Below are 16,132 nucleotides of genomic sequence, written 5' to 3' on the forward strand. Positions count from 1 at the left end.
AATGTTAGTGTTCTGATAATCTCAGCATAGATGTACTTTTTTTGAAAATGAAAGGCAGGAAGAAAATTCAGTTCAGAAAAACAAAAAGAAAAATAATTTTCCCATTGACAGGACAATAATCTTTCTACTATTACTAGTTTCTGCTTAAACCTGCACAAATAGGTTCACAAAATGAAGGCCTTCCTTTCAATTGAATCATGCAGCAAATATATACTTTATTTTGATATATCAGTTTAAATTGGTGGCCTTCAAAATAATCACAACACTGTACTCTTGTCTCTCTTCTAACTTCACTGCAACTGTTTACTATTTATTCCTGCAGGTGAGAAAGTTCCGGACCTTGACAGAATTGATAATGGATGCTGAAGAACATGTGAAAAACCCATACAAAGGCAAAAAACTGAAGGTAGGTGTTGGCTTCAAGGAGGACATAATCAACAAAAGAACTTTCTTTTGAATCAAGTTGGCTGCTCGATTATTGCCTTTCTCCAAATGGCACAAAATTATGATCTACAACACCAGTATTTCTTAAGACTCAGGTGTGCTTCCATTCTCTTTTCTGGTTATCCTTTAGTTTAGTAATGAGTTATAGGAAGTCATAATTGGTAAAAGATCCCACTTGGTGGATTTACCCATAACTTTCTCAGCAGCGTTTATTTACTTGTTAGATTTCTGCCTTCCTTTCCCTCCAGACTCAGAGACTCAAGGTGGTTCATGTGACACTCCTTTCACCACCACAGTTCTGTGTGGCAGTTTGGGCTGATGGATAATAACTGATCTAGAGTTACTTATTGAATTTTCTAGGCCTCCTGGGTCTTCATCAAACACCTTAACTAGTGCATTGGATGTTCCCCAACTGTGCATGTGCATATTTGTGTTTCAAGTGAAAGTTTTGCTAAAAGCCATTGATCATTTCAATTCAGTTCAGGAGAATGGGAGAAAATTTAGAAAGGTCCTCAGTGGGTACATAATTCTAAATACCATTAATCAACATGGTAGCTATTTTGTATAGATTAAAATGTAAATATTAAATAATAAATTATTCATTGTACAGTAGTGGTAAAAATGGATGATCGGAATATTGAGAATCACATGTTCATCAGGTGAGTCACATTGTGATTCCAGATCACACCACTAGCATGTACAATTTTTGAATATAGTTTGTTAAGTAAATATTACAGGACAGGGAAAGGGTTCCATTTATTTCTGAATTAAAGATAGAAACAAATATATTCTTAGTAGACTTTACTTTTAGGGTGTGAAACATTGAAAATAACTCATCCCAAATTGTGTGCCAAGAAAGAATTATTACAATTATGATAATAAGGGTCTTAATTATTAAAAGTGATTGAGAATCAGAGTGGCCATTCTCTGATGCAGATCATAGAAAAAAACAATTTCATGGACCTGACATTTTATCCACAATCAGATGATGTTAGTCTTGCCCCATTATGCACATTGAAAGTAGTGAGATCTTTCCTCTTCCTCATAATGATTTGCATGGCAAATTACAGCTTGTGTCTCTGCATAATCCAATTTTCTAATCAGCGGACAATGAAGAGAAGGTGTTTCTGCCACCTCTATTTGGAATACAACTGAATTGCTCAACATTCTGCTGAAGACGTTTTGGCTTCCATTCTTGGTTCAAAATCCAGAATATTGATTTCTGCAGAATTAATAAACATCATGATGGGTTTCTCTGAGGACAAGATAAACTTGAGTAATCTCACTACCCTAGCCTGCTCATACTGTTTCTTGTGTGGGTCTTTGCAAACGTTATTACATTGTCTAACAGATAATTGTCGGATGACATCTGGATAGGGAAATATGCCTTCATTCAATGTTACATTACAGAAAAGCAAAAAGAGGGGGAGGGGGATAATTTTCTGTGATTTGTACAAGTTGGGAGGTTGGAATTAATGGTCTGGACCAGTAAAAAAAATATTTTAATCTGAACAAGAAGTCCTTGACTCAAATATGACCTCAGTTTGGTCCAGAATTTCTATTGCTAAGCAAGAAGATTGTTAAGTAAGCTGCAGCCAGTTTTACAATTTTTTTGGCCAGGTTTTTAAGGAAATCTGTCCCAATGAATCACAGTCATTAAGCAAAGCTTTTGCTGTTGAAAGATGGCTGGAAAGATTGAGAATGATGTTGAGAAACATTAATTGCCAAACGTGAATTATGATCATGTGACCTTGGGGAATAGTGCAAGGGCTGGTTTTAGAAGAGTAGCTATGTTTTTAGGTGATTTCTTGATGCATCATTTGAAAGACCTCTTCCTCTCACATATACATGTGTCCTCTTTCTAAATCATTCTTACATATAGCAAACCATGTTGTGGTTGAAGTTTTGATAATTTCTGAAAATAAATTCTGGAAAAGAGCTAAAGTCCAGACAGCTGCACCCCTAGTGTTTTGCATATATCATGGGCTCTGCTAGTTTGCAACTGGATTTTTACAGCACTGTGTACCAAACAACCCTGTTATATAGCCTTGTATATCAAACATTAAAAAGTGTATTATTTAATTAAAAAGTACAGTATTCAGAAGAAAATACTTATTTGCTGTTCAGCTGAGGGCTGTTCTTTTTCCAGGTGGCAGAGCTAAAGCCCAAAGTAAGTGTAGTGTTTTTATTTTCTTTTTGTGATGCTATTTCCTTTTTCTGCCCGTATAGGTGGGACATATTGCCTTGAAAGTCTGAATTTAACAAATAATTTATCTTGTAAAACTTGGATTATTTAAAACATCTCTTAATATTTTCCTGCATTTTTTTAATATAGAGTGGATGGTAGCAAATAAAATACTCTGGCTCCTGATAACTACAGAAAGAAAGCAAAGAGATTCTTTAAAAAAAAAACAAGAACTTAATAACATAGCCATAAAAAAGGAAAAGTAGAAAAAGATGTACATATTGTGTAAAGCTATTTTTTTAAAAAAAGTTTTAATGCATATAATCTAACAGCGACTATACTAGTGACCAATAATTAACAAAAGTAGCCAATAGCAAGAGTCCTTAATTGGAAAAAACAAAAATATCAGTCAAATATGGAAGACCTGTTCCTTAATGACAAAACAGATGTAGACTTTTAAAACCCAATCTTTGGAGGCAGTTTGGGTCCATGTGTAGAATTATAATCTATCAATGGTCCCCGTGGCAGCAATTATTATACCAAACAAATGTAATATACTTTGTAGAGATACAATGTTTTGTGATGTTTAGTTAAAAAAAAACCCACTGGCAGGAAAGATAAGACAAATTAGGGTGTACTACATTCTGCAGTAAGCAAAGTAAAAAGAGTTTAACTTAGCCTTAATCCCTTCCCCCCTTTGGTTGAGTATGAAATAAAGCCTTCTAAAATAGGAGTGTCTTCCTTTGGCCTAACAGACAAAGCTTATCAACAGATGCAATCAGATGTTGAATAGGTATTGATGTGCAAATATATGTGAACAATTGGAACAAAGGCTAAGTTAAATTTCTTGTAAACTGCAATGATCTTTGAAGTAGCAATATAAAGTCAGGTTTATCACAAGTGTGAGGAACCAGCAGCTCTTGGAAATCACAAGCTGTCCTAGCCAGGATGATTTCCTCAACTGTAAAGAATAAAAAGATTGTACTTCAGTATCATCTGGAGGGCTTGCAGGTTTCTTTATTTTTGTGGAAGGTTTATGGAAAACTAGTTCTCCATTCCATTTTTTAAAAGAAAGATTAACTAGTAGCATAGTTATTAAAAGGTATTAAAATTAATAGCCCCCTAATTGATACAATGTTCACTGAAGCTTGAAGCCTCTAAAGCAGGGTATCAAACTGGCTATGCCTCCTCACATGCAGGCCATGCTCACCCCGACTCCTGCAAAGGCAAAAAATAAGTCATGATATGTCATGTGATGTGATCGAGTTTGACACCCGTGCTCTTAAGTAATGAAATATTTTGTATGTGGGATCCTTGATGCTCTTTGAACTTGGTTTTCTTGCAGATGTTTCATTACCAAACTAGGTAACATCAGTCAGACTCCTGATGTTACCTAGTTTGTGAATGAAATGTCTACAAGAAAACCACCAAGCTCAGAGAACCAAGTTCAACCTGAACTATAAATATTCCTCTATCAATATGTATGATTTGTGAATAAAATGCAAAACACTTTAATAAAACACTTTTCCAGTTTGTTACACTGCTGCTAATGATAAACTCAAGATTCTGGTCATGCCTTTAAGTTTATGGTACTGCATTTTGAATATAGTAACTTTTTTATGATTTGTTCGTTTAGTCTAATATTGCTAACTTATTGGTCTTCCTACATTGGAGATGTCACATGCTTTACATGGAGATTTTGGTCCAGTCACTCTCTTTCTAAGTTACCTCATTAGGTTCTTGTGCTGGGAAAATAGAACACTATATATCAACCTGAATTCTTGAATGAAAGGAGAGAAAACATGGGTATAGTATAAATAATAGTAATATGTCACAATAATAATTAGGAATTGAAGGTAAGGTACAAGTTGTGGCAGATAACATAGTGGGCTTTCCTCATCTGATGCTTTTCCAGATGTGTTGGAAAGTGATTGGGAATTCTGGGGATTATAGATGCATGGTTGGGAAGACTGATAGGCTTCTATGCTGGCCTTCCTTACAAACTTAATCTGTTTCAGCAGAGGAACAAGTAGTTTAAAACAGTAACAAACAATGACAAAACAGACACTCATTTTAATTCTTTAGATGTCTCTTGAGACGTAGCTATACTTTTTATGTCTCATCAGATATGCTAAGCTGAAATAAAGCTTTAGTAAGATTACTGGAGTTTCATGGTTGAATTTAATTTACATGTGACACTTAAATATGCTACCACCTTATTCCAGCAAACAAATGTTATAAACAAAATAGAGTTAGAGGATTAAGTAAAACTCTAATTTTTCCATTTTTTTTTGAAAGAGACCATCTCAAAATATTTTTTTCTTTACTTACTTCCTGCCCCTATTCAGAAGCATCCTGACTTCCCCAAAAAACCTTTGACTCCGTATTTCCGTTTCTTCATGGAAAAGCGAGCAAAATATGCTAAGCTACATCCAGAGATGAGCAACCTGGATTTAACCAAGATTCTTTCAAAAAAATATAAGGAACTCCCCGAAAAGAAAAAGGTGAGCAGTACATACTTAGAATGTGATGAGGGGTATCAGGAATGGCATAATTCCATAAGCAGTTTTGCCTACCGACAGCAAGCCACTTTTTTATTGGTCTTTCTAGCAAAACTCTATGCAAGGAAGAGAAAGAGAAAGAAAAAAAACTCATTTTTTTTCCTTGGGGAAATTAGTACCTACAAATGATGTATTGTGCACCTTCTGCGAAAAAGAATATTCCCTTTCTCAAGTGCTCTGTGAATGTGCTACCTTTATAAAACAGATAATGAACCACAAAATGATTTTTATAAAACAGTTATTTAGACTGTTATTTAGCAATAATCTCAATTGCTAGGATCTTGAGCTTAAACTGCATGCTTCCCTTGCAAAGGGCATGTTTATATGCCTTTCTGTCAAAGTGGATAACTAAAGGAACTTGATTCTACTTGCCTGATGAATTGGCATCACTTGACATTTAGTGAATAACTTCAACTTTATATAACATGAGATCCGCATTTCAACTATCAGCTGATATACTGCTTATTTCTTTCTGGGTGACAGTTTCAAGTGTGAAATAGTTGTCTAAGCATCTTCAAGGTGCCTCTTTTGTCTATTAATATCCCCCTACACAGGTTGTCCCTATGTTAGACTCTAATTGAGCCCAGTATTACGTTCGTAAGTTGTGGCAGTCATTAAGCGGGTCACTACAAGACCACCTAATTTTATGACCTTTTTTGCAGTGGTCATTAAGCAAATACAGCACTCATTAAGTGAATACCGCAGTTGTTAAACAAATCCATTATCCTATGGGCATTTTTAGGTGGAAACTGACAAAACCCGCTGAAAATTATGGTCGTGGGTCCACAGGACACTGCAAAGGGTGGTAAATGCCAGCTGGTTGCCAAATGCCCACAATGCAATCACATAACCACATAGGTGGCTGTGGCCATCAGAACTCTGCAGATCTGTCATAACTTGGGCAGCCGCTGAGACAGAATTACCTGTGTATAAAAAAGAAACCCTAAAGCAGCAATCCCCAGCTTTCCAGTTCTGCAGGTGGTGGCAGGGGGGAAAGTAGATGGTTCCATGCAGCAGTGGCTTGCGCGCTCGCCTGCTGCTTGCGCAGCCCAGTTTCCAACAGGCCATGGCCTGGTACCAGGATACTGCCCAGAGGTTGGGGATCCCTGCTCTAAGGAACAAAAATTCAAAGTATATTTTTGGCCCTATTACTCTGGAGATGTCTAAAAATAGGGTGCATGGAATTCCAGACCTATAATTCCTGCATCCCACTATTTAAATGGTAAAAACACAGAGCGCTCTCTAGATCATAAAAGAAATTCAAAAACCAACAAAAGATACAAGTGGGGTCAGCACAGTGTTAGTGCTGAAGCAGTAAACTCTTCACCTTTGTGAATGTAAGCCTCCTTAATCTGAATCTCTGCATAACTAAACTGGAAGCAAGATGACATTCTGGTGTATACAAGTGTGCCCAAACTAACCTTTATGAGCCTTGCTGGCTGGAGGCAAAGATTCCTGAATAGAGGAGCATTTAACATTTGTACAATTCTTAGCTCTGAGCTAAGAAGAATCCAAGATGCTACAGCACTAAAGTTGTTTAGCATTTTGGAGTGACCTGCCTAGATAGAATCCGCAAATGGCTGGTTTGCCAGCTTCTCTATTGTTTTTTATCAGTTTTCAAGCATTGAAGAGCATACGGTCTTTGTCCTTTCTGGAGTTCAGAAAGGACAGTAAGGATGTTTGTGGTAGACTCTGCTCAATTTCTCTATCCAGTTGGCCTTTTTTTATGACGAACTTACTTGGAACAGTTTAGTTTTGCATGCCAAGAAATTGAATTTCTCATGCCATTCCAGAGATAAAGAACAGCCCTGTGGAAGATTTGATGGGCATTTTGTGTACATACACACACACACGTACACACACATACACGTACCTGCAATTTCAGAACATAGAATTAGAGGAAGTAGATATTCAGTATAATAGCAATAGAACTTAGACTTATATATTGCTTCACAGTGCTTTGTAGCCTTCTCTAAGTGGTTTACAGAGTCAGCATATTGCCCCCCCCCCCAGCAATCTAGGTTCTCATTTTACCAACTTCGGAAGGCTGAGTCAATATTTAGCCAATCAGGATCGAACTGCTGGCAGTTGGCAGAATTAGCCTGCAATACTGCATTATAACCATTGCACACCACAGCTCTTAAAGACTCAAGACAGTTCTGTCTCCAATGAGAGAGCTTGCGTGTGACAATTAGCTACCTCATATATAAATAGCAGCTGTGGAGTATTTTTCCTCTTCTCCCTGTTTTTTAGATGAAGTATATTCAGGATTTCCAACGAGAGAAACAAGATTTTGAGCGGAATCTGGCAAGATTTAGGTAAGAGATCTTAAGCAACAGTGTCTTGCTTGTATCCATTAGCATTCTAAGGCTTTTCAGCTGTAGATTTCAGTTGCACACATTTAGCGGACGTTTTCCTCAACTTTGCTATGAAAGCTGCTTTGATTAGAAGATGGTAAGGAGAGAATAGAAAAAATAAGTAGTGCTTAGAAGGTTCCTTGGCTTCAAAGCTATATGTTCTATAGCATAGTGACACTTTCCTTTTTTAAACCACTGATAGAATAACAAAGTCTGCAAAACTATATATTTTTAGGCAGGTAGAATTTTCTATGTAAACATTTCAAGCACTCATCTAAGCAAATGTTGAATTAAATCAAAAGATCTACTACCTAGGCAGCTGCTCCCAGCTTGAGATATGTTGAATCCCAAGATGTTATACTATAATTAACTTCATTTCCAGACACATAAGTAAGTGATCAATATGCACTTAGAGAAGTTGTAGACCACAATATCTTAGGAGAAAAAAATTGAGAAAGGATAATGTAGACCAGCCAGATATTCTACAGTACACAATCACCATCATCCTCCCCAAATTTGAAGAGAACTGCCTTTCCTGCTATGTAGCACATAATTAAACTTTTGGTTTGGGGAGGGGGAACCAAACAAAAACAATGGATGTACCGAGCATTTGTATCTACAGAATGTTTCTTGATAAGGGATTGTGTAGAAAATTTGTCCCATTATCTAGCATAACAGCTGCTTGGTTGATTGCTGTTGGTCATTTTGTTTATCCAGTTATTTATCTTCCTCCTCTCTTTATTGCTGGCATTCATTGCCAGCCAGTAGATTTGTTTGTGTGTGTGTGTGTGTGTGTGTATGCTTGAAATGTTTTTATTCAACTCAGAAACTCATGTATCTTCATTCTCCAAAAATGTCTGGGTAGGTAGTGGGTAGAGTCTTTGCGCTCATACCTTTTTTTTTTTTTTTTTTTGCCATGTCCCCTGTCTTGCTCTTAGGTATTAGAAAGTTTCAGAGCAAGAGGGGTGGAAGCATGAAATTGCACCGAGGACAAACGTTGGTGTTATGTCAGAAGACCCCTCTTTGCCCATGTTTGAAGGATTGTGAGGGAATATTTTTTTTATGGAGAGAAAATAAAATTCTACGGGCAGATTCATCCTGCAGTTCTGGGGATTTCTTGGCATTCAAGAGTGGGGACTGGTATGTAGGGCCTTAGAGAGGTTTATATGAAAGTGTGTTTTGTTAATTCCCGTATGGTGATGCCTTACATTTTCCATCCCCTGTTACCATCCCTGTTCTGTGAAGGGAAGACCATCCTGACCTCATTCAGAATGCCAAGAAATCTGATATCCCAGAAAAACCCAAGACCCCCCAACAGCTCTGGTATACTCACGAGAAGAAGATCTACCTGAAAGTCCGACCCGATGTAAGTAGCTCTCCCTTTATAAGTTTGAGGTGAAGGTGGCATGGGAGGCATGAAGAAAGACAGCACAGGGAAAGCAGTGGAAACAGAGGGAGACAGAAGGCTGTTTTTGAAAGCAGAACAAGGAAAAATTAAATATAAAGCTGTAGTCTTTTAATTTTTGATCAGCTGAGGCCCTGGGGTATGGGTTATATTCAAGCAGAAAGCAAAGGCCTTCCTGGGTTATAATATTTGGGATTCTAATAACACACATGAACATTTTCTTCTTATCGGAAAACCTCATTTTGCAATATGACCCATAATCTGTCAGAAGAAAGTGTTCAGCTTCATGTTTCTTCATATTGTTTTCTTTATTTATAGAGGGCTCCTACTTTTTTAAATAAATGAAGCATTCAGATAAAAGCAGTTCCCCCATCTACATCTGGAGATACTACACTCAGGAAAAGCTTTGTCTTTTGATTCCGCTGAATATGTAAAATTGATTCTGAGAGGTCTGCCAAAGCATCAAGAAACAGCTATGAAAGCTAAATAAAAATTGAGGAAATATAATCTTGAAAAATATTTGTTTATCTATTAAATTTATATGCTGCCCATCTCACTATCGGGCAACTCTGAGTGGCTTTCAACATCATAAAAGCAAAAATTGGGGCAGTGAAGACAAATGGTTTACTCTAGGAATTGACAGTTTTTTTCAATTCTAACTGGCATTGAATGTTCAGATATTTCTTCCTCAAATAGCTCGGTACAGGGGGCAATTTTTTGTTATTCATTCAAGTAGCCCTAAGTGCCCTTTTAGAGCATAGCTGGCTTTTGATTTACTTTTTCTTCTGAAACAATAAGTACAGATGATAAGCAAAATATACAGGATAGATAAATCATTTTCACGCAGTGAATAGTTAATTCATGGAACTCATGGCCATAAGAAGATGACAGTCACATGTACAAATGGTTTCTAAAGTGTTAGATTTGTGAAGGATTCCCTCCAGAAGTTGTGAGTCTCCATCAATGGATGTTTTTAAGAAGAGATTGGTCAATTGCTTTTCTGAAACTTTCTAGTCCAACCCTCCAAAGTCCCTTCCAGTTATTCTGTTAGAATGGTAAATAGAATGAAGCCAAAGAGGATCATTACAAAAAACCCTGTGGGTCACTAATTCCTGTTTTTGTTGGAGGCGTGGAAGGGAACACTTGGAAGTGTGTAGAATAAACATTGAGTGTGATATGCTGCTCCTAGTGTTTGTTTGTAATATTTGTTTGCTGTTTACATTAGTTTCCATAATTACCATTATTCAGACAGTTTCTTTTATGAATGAAAGCAAATACACATGTCCCAGGATAATGTTGCAGGATCCAATCTGGGTCAGTCACTGGGGCCAGAGATTTAATTGGTGAGAAAGAGAAGGATAGAAAGAGAGCAAAGACATGAGACCCTTACAAATGGCCTACATGGGACTGAAACCTTTTTATATGTATTTAAACCCCAAAAGAAAAATTATTCAGAATTCTCATAGATTATCTGCATATGCAGCAAGTTACATTTTGCTTCCTTGCAGGATCAAGAAAAAGATACTTAAAACAAAAAACCACAATGAGAATTCATCTTTCCCAAAGTTTAGTGTAATTCACTGCTGTACCACCAGGGTGAGCAGTGTTTCCCTCCCCTTTGTACCTACTTTTTTTTTATTTCCCCCTCCCCACCTGGGTTTTTCAGGCCACCACGAAGGAGGTGAAGGAAGCGTTGGGCAAGCAATGGTCTCAGCTCTCGGACAAAAAAAGGCTGAAATGGATTCATAAGGCTCTGGAGCAGCGGAAGGAGTATGAGGTAGGGAACACACAACCGTTCCCCTCCATCTTCTCCCCCCTATGCTCAGCCCGGCCTTGTCGCGGCTGCCCAAACCCAGCCACGCTCCGAGAGCCGATTTGTGGGTGCCACTCCCTTTTACTAAGCTGGAAGGTAGTTGCAAAGCAACACCCTCTCTGCTTCATCCATCCAGAGTTGAAATTGGTCAGGGCCAAGTAGTGGGTCCTCTTCTGCCCACCTCATCACCCTAGAGCCTAGGAAGGGCTTACCCCCAAAGCTTTGTCGCTGTATATTGTATTAACCATCCTCTGCGTTTGTTGTTTCCAGGGAATGATGCGGGATTATATACAGAAGCATCCAGAGATGAACATTGAGGAGGGAGCACCACCACGGTCCACCCTAACAAAAGCAGAGAGGCAGTTGAAGGACAAGTTTGATGGGCGACCCACCAAACCCCCTCCGTAAGTTGGGATAGTCATAAATGGAAAGGCTTTTTCCCTTTCTGCAGTATTTTTGCATATATTTCCTAGAACGGGTGAAATATGGAGATCCTCTTTACATCCATTATGTGGCAAAAGGAACCCTGTCCCAGCATATCACATAGTAGCTCTGTTCATTCAACACATTTAACTAGGTCACTTAATACGCTAACTGCTGTCTTAGTTTAATGACAATGCTGATTAGGTTTTTGTGATTCAATGTATCGTACCTGTCCAATTATGTTATGATTCAGTGTAGAAGTAGTAGTAATTGTATGCCATAGCTAGAAAAATCTCATAGCATACAGAAGTCGACAGCAGTTAAAATAATAATATCAGTAAGAAAGACTAGCAATAATTTAGAACAGGTTTAAATGATGTGAACCTAGAACTCCTTTGAGTTGAACTTTGACTGTTTTAGTTTAAATAATAATAGTAAGTGGCTTACAATCAAATGAGAACGTGTAAAACCTGACCACAAAACCATAGTTTTGAAAAAATAAGATAATATTGGGCACAAGGCATAATCAGTAAAGATAAAAGCTTGTAAAAAGATAAAAGGCCATTTCAGCTGGTAAGAGTGCAGTGAGAGAACATTTCAAAGCCTGACCTCTGCAGGTACGATCTGGTATAGCGTCTGGATGTCAGTTATCTTCGGGAACAGAACATGGCTCCTCATTGTTTCCTCAGTTGCCAACAGAGGTCTAATATTGTGGTTGTTGGCATCTGCAAGGAAGTCAAAACGTGTGAATTGGTAATTACAGTGTTGTGATTCAAACCCTGCCTTTTACACAAGAGGCAAGGCTTGCATTACAACATTGTGCCAAACATTTTGCAAATTTTTCATGCACGCACCCTGCGGGCACTCTGATACTTCTTTCCTTCATTAAGGGGGAGAAAATACTTATCCTCACTACAGTGCAGTTTGAAGAAGGCTAAAAGCTCCAGGAATTTATTTGTGCCCATGTTTATTTTCTCTAAATTGTTCCCCTTCCCATTGTTTCTCATAATCGATGGAGATTTCGTCTATGGCCCCTTGAGTATTTAAAAGGAAGACAGTTTACTGTCAGTTGTATAGTGTTGTAGGATGGGGAATACATAGCAGGTGATGCTGTTACTCTCAAACTATTGAGGCACTGGTTGGGGAATTCCAGGAGTTGAAACACCATACATCTCTAATTCACTGAGGTTGAAAAACACGGATCTAGCTGAAGGATTACTTAAGGCCATCCAGCATCTCCCTCCATTGCTTTTATTCTGAGGTGAGGTTCTGTTTGAACAAATTTGCCATCTTCAAACTGTTTGGCTGTGAAGGTGGGTTATTTGGGGGGATTCAGTCCTAGTTTGTAGGAAGGATATGTTGCTGAAGTAAAACTTTACTGCTATGTTTCTGCAGGTTATTTCTCAGCTCTTATTTGCAGATATCTAGCTCTCATCTCCCTCTCAATGGTAAATCCAATTCAGTGCTCCAGTAAAAATCTGAGAGAGAACAATACACCTCAAAAAAAAAAAAACCCCAACAACAAAAAAACCCACTGCAACCTTGAATTGGTGTAAGACCATCCAAAGTTGTGACATTTATGCGAGCAAGGAAGCTTGTTTTAAACAGATACTTTTTCTGTCCCTCTCTCTCTTTCTTAGTCTGATGCTTGTGGGGTTGGATGACACTAGTTGACAAGTGGCTGGTTTCCAAGGTTGCAAGTGGCAAATGATTTTGAAGTGGAGGGGTGCACTTGAATGTTTGGGAAGAGGCTACAGACTACTATAGCTGTACTAAAGTTGCAAGTGGAGATGGGTTTTCTTTTCTTGAGTTTGTGGGATTTTGAGCTCTTTACATGGATTTTTTGGAAGGTATCAATATTAAGGCTTATATTAACAATTTTTATGTTTTTTACCTCAAAATTACATTACCCATTTTCTTCATTTATTGTCAGAGGTTCCGAGAAGAACAGCTGAAGAACCATAAGTTGTCTCCTAAACCACATGTGTTAAATGGACAAATGTGTTAAATGGGTGGCCTATTAGAAACTCTAGTCTTAAGAAGTTGGATTAGAAAAAAATAGAATTAAAAAAGTAATGTACTTAAAAACATGCAGCGTGCTTTGGATTTTTAACAGTTCTCTTGTTTAATTAATTTGCTAATATCTTTTTGTGGGGCACTCAAGGCTTTTGTGGGAGTCTGAATGCCCCAAAAGTTATGGGCCTCTATTTTAAATTATTGATGAGAATCCCCATCCAAAGTGAAAATTTGTAGCTGAATGGGAATTTATCTCCAAGAGTTATCACAGAATTATTATCACAGGCATTTGATTGCTATTGGTTGGTATAGAATGTACTAATTCAATGGGACAGTACTACATAAAGAAACTTATTATTTTAGAAATAGTTATTCTCTTTACTGTGCTGAGCTGATGGCAAACATGAAAGATGTCCCAAGCACAGAACGGATGGTGCTCTGCAGTCAGCAGTGGAAACTTCTTTCCCAAAAGGAAAAGGATGCCTACCACAGAAAATGTGATCAGGTAAGCAGGGCTGGAGGAGCAAGTATTAAAAATGTTTTCTGGAAAAAAATAATAAATCTACTCCCTGATTTCTGGGTCAGCTGGCTATCCCATCATTGATAGAGAATTATATTTATCCACATTCAGAAATGCAGTATGATAGTCATGTTCACTGTTTTGGAAATCTAGTCCATTATTTATGGTGCAAATAAACTGAATGTTACTACATGCAGTATGAATAAATAAGATGTGTAAAATCTCATCCGTTAGTTGCGCTAGTGACTCACCAATTCCTTGGCTGATGTGATGTTAACAGGCATGCCCTTAGGTGCCTATCATTCCCCTGCCATACTAGATTAATTTGCTTTTAATTAAAAATAGCAGAAGCGAGAAAAACATGCTGTAAAACATGCCAGCCCCAATGTCATCCTCTTCCTGAATTCAAAGAAGGTCTCTAGTCTCCACAAAAAAATCAGGTAAACAATATGTGGCAGGAAACACTTGGTGATGCCAAAAATCTATGTGAATCCATTCCACTTGTTTAGCTCTTTTGTGCCCTTTTGTCCCTCATGGCAGCCATTTTATGGAAGGACAGCCATTTTTATGAGATGCCCCAGAATGTAATTCTTAATATTCCAGATAAGAGAAATTTCAAACCTGAGACCATTATGAACTCATTAACATGGAAAAATTAAGTTTGCATGAATTCTCAAAGCAAAAGGAAATAAATTAAAATTCAAATACATCTCACTGCCTGAACAAGTCATGTTAGTCACTGCAAGTTTCATCTTGTCTGTAATATAGGAATGTGCTATTTCAGCTGCATGTTGAGGACTGCACCCAAAAGCAGGCAGAGCAGGATTTTTTTTCTCCTAAAATTTTCTTCTAGAAAAAGACTGGAAATTTTGCCTGTACCTAGACATAAGAGATTCTGAGGACCAAAACATGCTGCTAGCTTTCTGAGTCTGCCTTCTACTATAGAATGAGAGTGCAATCCAGTTTTCTCCATAATAAAATCATCTCCTTTGGTTCCTCATAAAAACTGGGTACTTTCTCTACCCTTATTCACCATTGAATTAAATAACGAGTGCAAACAGAAGTCAGTTGCTTAATTTGGCCATTTTAATATACTATATATTTATCAGAATGTGTTTATTTCAGTTAATACCTATTTGGCTTTAATCATCCGATATCAATTATGATTTTCTTAGACTTCATTTCGGCCTTTTTTAATTGACATAGAATTGAATGTGGTTCCTTGTTTAAACCTGAGCACACTGAAACCTCAAATAGTAGTCAATTTATGATAAAAGAAAAGGACTGATGTAGAACAGCTGAAGCAAGGAATTGTTTAACAAAAATGCAACAGATCCTTTCCTGTGCCTTCAGAATCTCCTCCATCCATTAGACCAAGGGTGTCAAACTCGCAACGTCACGTGACATGTTGCTACTTTTTTTCCATTGCCAGCAATGGGGTGGGCGTGGTTTAGGCATGATGTATCCGGCCCGCAGGCCAGCAGTTTGACACCCCTGCATTAGACCCATAGCATCCTCTATGAATTTGATATTAATAATAGCAGTGATGATAGTATAGCTCTTTCTAGCCCATTTTAAATTCCCAGGAAGGGCAAAAGTCACAAAGGATGACTGGATCATCCAAGCAGGCTGTTCATAACTTCATTTGATATAAGCTGAAACACATCTCTGCACTAGTCGATTGACTCTATACCTATGAACTTTTCTATCTCTGCCATACTTGTAAAATTTAAATTGGAACAATATGTTGAATGTATTATAGCCAAGGCTCTATCTCTCTGTCCTTGTCTTTGTCTCTCTCTTTCTGGGCTGGATTAGCCAAAGGGTGTGTAGATGCAGTGTTCAAAACCTCACTTTTTTCATCATTATTACCTAGTTGTTATAACAGTAATGCAAGCTCCCCCTCCCAATCCATCTGACAAAAATAACCTTGGCTCCCATGGGACATTAAATTGTTTAGACTAGCAAAATTCCTCTGCACCCCCTCCCATCTTTGTGGCAACCTAGAACGAGCAAGATACCTGCAGCCAGGTTCATTGTAGAGTTGACAATAGTATTACTTTTTAATTGTCATCAGGCATCCCTCTCTTTGCTCTTTGCTCTTTTAGTTCAGTAATTTCATTTAGTTTCATTCCTTAAGTATAAATGAACCCTACCTTTTTCAGAAATAAATAAAAAAGCAGGAGCATTACCTCTGATACATATATACACACACCTATGATGCACACATTTTCTTCAAAAAATAAGAAAGCATATACATATAAGACTGTGTGTGAGTGAGAGCAACAGGATTGAAAACTTGGCTATATAATCATCACACTTTGTACCTTTCCAATAAAGAAATATCCCAAAGACACCAGAAAATTATCACAATATTTTTGCTTCCCAAGGCAGACCTGCAGAAACGA

The 16,132-nt window shown here is 37.7% G+C and overlaps 1 protein-coding gene across 6 annotated transcripts in view; it reads left to right on the forward strand.

Moving 5' to 3' along the window:
- The window catches only part of UBTF (upstream binding transcription factor), a 44,682-nt gene that overhangs the window by 6,437 nt on the left and 22,113 nt on the right, over positions 1–16,132 (forward strand). For 5 of the 6 annotated variants that reach the window (XR_005558637.1, XM_039359306.1, XM_039359308.1 and 2 more), the window contains exons 4-10: positions 323–406; positions 4,978–5,133; positions 7,444–7,508; positions 8,793–8,913; positions 10,619–10,729; positions 11,036–11,169; positions 13,568–13,709. Coding sequence is in view for 5 of the 6 variants with exons in the window: in XM_039359306.1 (XP_039215240.1) it covers positions 323–406; positions 4,978–5,133; positions 7,444–7,508; positions 8,793–8,913; positions 10,619–10,729; positions 11,036–11,169; positions 13,568–13,709 (813 nt within the window). In the remaining variant the exon portion in view is untranslated. The remainder of the gene's footprint in view (positions 1–322; positions 407–4,977; positions 5,134–7,443; positions 7,509–8,792; positions 8,914–10,618; positions 10,730–11,035; positions 11,170–13,567; positions 13,710–16,132) is intronic. The other variant, XM_039359309.1, reaches the window with a different exon arrangement.

Source organism: Crotalus tigris, unplaced genomic scaffold (genome assembly GCF_016545835.1).
Source record: "Crotalus tigris isolate CLP2741 ecotype Arizona unplaced genomic scaffold, ASM1654583v1 scf7180000019068.10715455, whole genome shotgun sequence".
Taxonomy (NCBI): domain Eukaryota; kingdom Metazoa; phylum Chordata; class Lepidosauria; order Squamata; family Viperidae; genus Crotalus; species Crotalus tigris.